General features: G+C 42.6%; 1 protein-coding gene across 1 annotated transcript in view; it reads right to left on the bottom strand.

Annotated features, from left to right (window-relative positions):
* LOC123968029 (sialoadhesin-like) overlaps window positions 1-2486 on the bottom strand; it is a 3121-nt gene extending 635 nt beyond the window's left edge. Inside the window, exons 1-4 of the mRNA XM_046044499.1 lie at window positions 2410-2486; window positions 1820-1865; window positions 1106-1456; window positions 688-999 (exon numbers count right to left, since the gene is read on the bottom strand). Coding sequence (XP_045900455.1) covers window positions 688-999; window positions 1106-1456; window positions 1820-1865 — 709 coding nt within the window. The 5' untranslated portion in view covers window positions 2410-2486. The remainder of the gene's footprint in view (window positions 1-687; window positions 1000-1105; window positions 1457-1819; window positions 1866-2409) is intronic.
* Window positions 2487-4594: the final 2108 nt, after the last annotated feature.

Below are 4594 nucleotides of genomic sequence, written 5' to 3'. Positions count from 1 at the left end.
AATGCAGAGAAGCTAAAACAGGAGAAATGTGATCTCTTTTCCTGGTTCCTGTCAGAACACGTGCTGCAGCATTCTGGATCAGCTGAAGAGTCTTAATGCACTTCTTTTTCGAGCAGCCTGATAATAAGGAATTGCAGTAATCCAGCCTAGAAGTAACAAATGCATGGACTAGTTTTTCTGCATCATTTTTAGACAGGATGTTCCTGATTTTCGCAATATTACGTAGGTGAAAAAAGGCGGTTCTTGAAATTTTCTTAATGTGAGACTTAAATGACATGTCCTGATCAAAGATAACTCCAAGATTCCTCACAGTGTTGCTGGAGGCCAGGGCGATGCCATCAAGGGAAACTATATCTTTAGATAATGCGTCACGGAGGTGCTTGGGCCCCAGAACAATAACTTCAGTTTTATCTGAGTTTAACATTAGAAAATTACAGGTCATCCATGTTTTAACATCCCGAAGGCACATTTGAAGTTTAGCTACACTATGCGTTTCCATGGGTGCTGCCATTGTTGTTTGACGTCAGACAACTGCCTTTTCATGAAGTCAGGGTAGATGGATTTATTAATTTTTACCATCTATCTTGTAAAAAATTACCATGACCGCTTATCAAAACTAATTCAAACTAAGTCAAGAAAACTAAGATCAATCATAATTTTTATAATTATAATGAAAGAGGAACTCACATGAAATATCAGCTGTTAATCTTGTGGTAACAGATGACTCAGTGCTGCCATCTTGTTTGTTGTATACAGCGGTACAGGAGATTTCTTGTCTGTGATGGAGGTGAGAGGCAGTGAAGGTCAGAACAGAGGTCTTGACTTTAGTTTTGTCCTGATTCTCCTGCAGTGTCTCATGAATGTCACCAAGGCTGGGGGTCCATGTCAGAGTTGGAGGATGAGACAGACAGGGAGCTGGAGCAGAACACGTCACTTTCACTGAGGTTCCCTCCTTCACCTTCAGTGTGGACGGAGTCAGAGTCGGTCTGGGAGGACCATCTGGTGGGAAGGTACATTTTGACCAGTCAAAAAAATCTTTAATACTATTTTCAAAATGCAATAAATGCAAATCAAGGCAAGTAATTACGGAAGTGTGAGTATTTACCTTGGACTGCAATTTCCAATATTTGGAGAAAACCATATTTTAGGCCGTTGTTGCATTCCAGTCTGAAGAAATATTTCTTGCTGTGTTCAGGTTGCATGTTATTCAGAGTTGTGGTGCAGTCTTTTTTTATTAGGTCTCCTGTCAATTCTCCTTTTATTTTATTTTGTTGTGGAGTACTGCTATTAAACACAACAGTGTCTTGATCATTTTTCCATAATGCTTTACATGTGTTATCCAAGTTTGATTCATAGTTGTTCTCTATGTCAAAAGAGCAGGGGATGGTCACACAGGATCCTCTCAGAACCTCTATAGTCTGCGGCACAGTGACCCCAAACTGTCCACACAGGGCACCTGAAACACAAAACACAAATCTTTGAATAAGAACAAGTGAATACTACTTTACAGTGATGAGGACATTTTACTGTTAAGTTGTTTGCTAAATTCTTAGCACAGTACCTTATTAATTAAATAATTCAAAATGATGACTGTAAACATTCTGATTTGTTTGTTTTCTAAATGTTTAGATTAAAATAACAAACTTAAAACCCATCAAATTAAAGTTTTAACAAAAAGTCTGCTGAACACTTCTTCTCACTGTGTACTTCATGCTACAGTATGTATTACAGATATTGTAGTACTATGGAGTGAATGCTTGACAAACATTGTGTTGTTTTTAATAGTCATTACTCTAAATGTTATTAAACGTCAACTCACTTTGCAGCAGACAGCCAATGAGATGGAGAGTCAGACCTGCAGCCATCTATGTGTTAGGAAAGGCAGAAACTATGGAGGTTACACATGGAACAATTCAGGTTTTGTGCATTTCGTCTGTAATTAATTCTCGTTTTAAGAGAATGGTTTATTTGGAGGCCACTATCTAATTCAGTATTTGCAGCCCTTAGTAACATTCACTTTGTTAAAACATGCTGCTTTTCTTACACTAGACAAAGAAGATGAAATGGCGATAAAAAGATAAAACAGCAAGCTTTACTGTTTACTAAAGACAAAAGTGAGAAACATGGTGTCTTTCATTTGTTTATTTTCTATTTATTTACAAAGCTATATTTAGTTTTAGGCAACTGATATATGTAACAGTAATAATGCCCAAACACCTTAAATTTTCTAAAGTTTTAAATAGAAATGTTGCCACTTTTCACTATATATTCTGCATTATTTAGTTTTCTGTCTTTGAAATTGTTCATTGATCTAAAGTCAAATGACTTATTGTTTACATTTTGCAGAAGTGTGTATTATGTATTCAAAATAAATGTTTATGATTTCATATAAAAGTTATGATGACTTACATTTTGTTCAGGTCTTTTGAGCAGATGAAAGATGAAAGTGTAGAGAGGTGAAGTTCCTTCAAAGTTGTGTTGCTTTTTCCAACAGCCTGCAAGAAATAACTTGTAAATGAGGAAGTCACAAAAGTGTACACGCATGTCACAATGAAATGTACTTTTATCAGAAACTGTTTTCAACAGGTTGGTTCCGTAGTCTGTTTGTGAGTCTGCCTGAGGGGAGGGTGGTGAAGAAGGGGTTTCCGGGGTGTGAGGAGTCCTGCTGGATGTTTTTTTGTTATATATTATTGTATTATATGTATTATATAAAAGATCTCAGGGTCCTCAGAAAGAACAGCATTTAAACGTAGTTAAAAAGTAACACCTATTTCCAGGGAATTGGCAATAATAGATTTCTTGAATATCAACAGGTTAAATCCATAATGGGTACTAGGGGCTTTGTGCGTCTGGTGGCCTCCTGGGGCTGGGGGCTGTTGCTGCTGTTGTGGGGTGGCTGCTGTTCCTTTCCTTTGGGGGGTGGAGGGTGTGTGTGTGGGGGGTGCTTTTTCACTGCTGGGACGGAAGGGGAGCATGGGTTGGGGTTGGCGGGCTTCTGGCCTGGGCTGGGTGGCCTTGCTTCCTGGGTTTGGGCGGGGCTGCAGGTCTGGGCCCTGGTGGCTGTTGGGACACTCTGTCCCTGGGCGGGGTTCCTGCCTCTCTGGGCCTTTTCCTTTGTGGAGGGGGCTCGTGCCTGCCCCGATAGTCTAGTGGTAGTGCTCCGGGGTGTGCTGGCATGCCTGCAGATTGTGTGGGGGAGGTAGGGTGGGGGGCTGACTGACTGTCGGGGGGGGCCCTGGCGAAAGGGGAGGTTGGTTGGCTTCAGGTGTGGGGCTGTGCTGAGCTGCCTCGGGGATGTGTGGGGGCCTGTTGTTCGGTGCTTTGGATCTCTAGGTCTACACACTGGGGGGGCTGGGATCCCCTGGACCTACCCTATAGGGCTCGGCAGGGTTGTTGCTGGCTCATGTTAGCGGTGTTCAAGGGGCTCGTGCTACAAGCCCTGGGCTGGAGGGACCTGGCATCCTCTTGCATAGGGGTGTGGGGGATGGGGCTGAATGCTGGGGCCAATCAGGAACCTGGTCCCTGTGGGGAGGACCAGTCTAGCCTCCCTATAAACCTCCTCCACCTTACACCTTTGGTTATGTCGCGGGCTGTGAGGCGGTCGGTGGGCGGGGCAGGTGGGGGCTGCTGGCTTTGCCTGCACTGGGCCTCTGGCTGGGTGGAGGGGCTGTCGTCCCTGGTTCTCCCGCATTCTTGCTCCCTGGTGAAGGGGGAGGAGCTCCTCATTACAGCTCTCTGCTGTTCTCCCTTGGGGCAGGGTATAGCTGTCTCCAGGACATGTGGTCTCGGGTCCTTTGCACTTTCGGAGGATCCCAGGGTGCCCTGGCTACTGGATGCGGAGCTACTTGTGGCTTCCTATTCTCACTAACAACTACGTTCTGCAACAGGTTTATGCGCACACACACACACACACACAAACAAATTTAGGTTGTCCATGGCTGTCACAGGCAGAACACTATTGTGTTTGTAAGAAAACATGTCTATACAACCACGTTATAAATAACATAAAGTATCAAAAATATTAATAAATACAACAAACATTGATCAACATTCCTATGACCAAAGAACTCCCATGGTTTACAGGCCAAGAACTTTAGAACAGAACCGAACAACCATCAGTGTTGGATATTCATCTTGAGCAGAGTTTTCATTTGGTATATTGCATGTCTGTGTAACTACTACAAGTCGGCCACCAGACAGCAATAAAGACTGTGTGTTCCAAAGCAAAACATGGAAGCTGGCAGAGCTCAGAGAGGTATTGTGCTATACTAAAATGGCGTGGCGGCAGCGATTTTGTAAACAAAAGTGCAGTTTTTGGACTGACAACAGCAAAAGTAAATCAGCGGTTATGTGTATTGTATTATTATTATACAATTATTATTTTTATATAATAGTATATGTATATTGGTGCATTTGTTGTAATGGTTGTCCGGCTAATTACTGATATGATGAGTTACACAGCTCATCTCAGGAGGCTCTAAGCTTTAAAATGACTGGTCAGAAGTGAGTGCAGGATGAGATGAGATATGTCTGGATGGTTATAACTACAGGCATGTACAGTGTTCACAGAGCGAAATATGTTGTGATATAAGCT

This window comes from Micropterus dolomieu, linkage group LG03 (assembly GCF_021292245.1).
Source record: "Micropterus dolomieu isolate WLL.071019.BEF.003 ecotype Adirondacks linkage group LG03, ASM2129224v1, whole genome shotgun sequence".
In the NCBI taxonomy this organism is placed as follows: domain Eukaryota; kingdom Metazoa; phylum Chordata; class Actinopteri; order Centrarchiformes; family Centrarchidae; genus Micropterus; species Micropterus dolomieu.
Note: the sequence above shows the minus strand (reverse complement) of the source record. Positions and strands in the feature narration are given on the sequence as shown.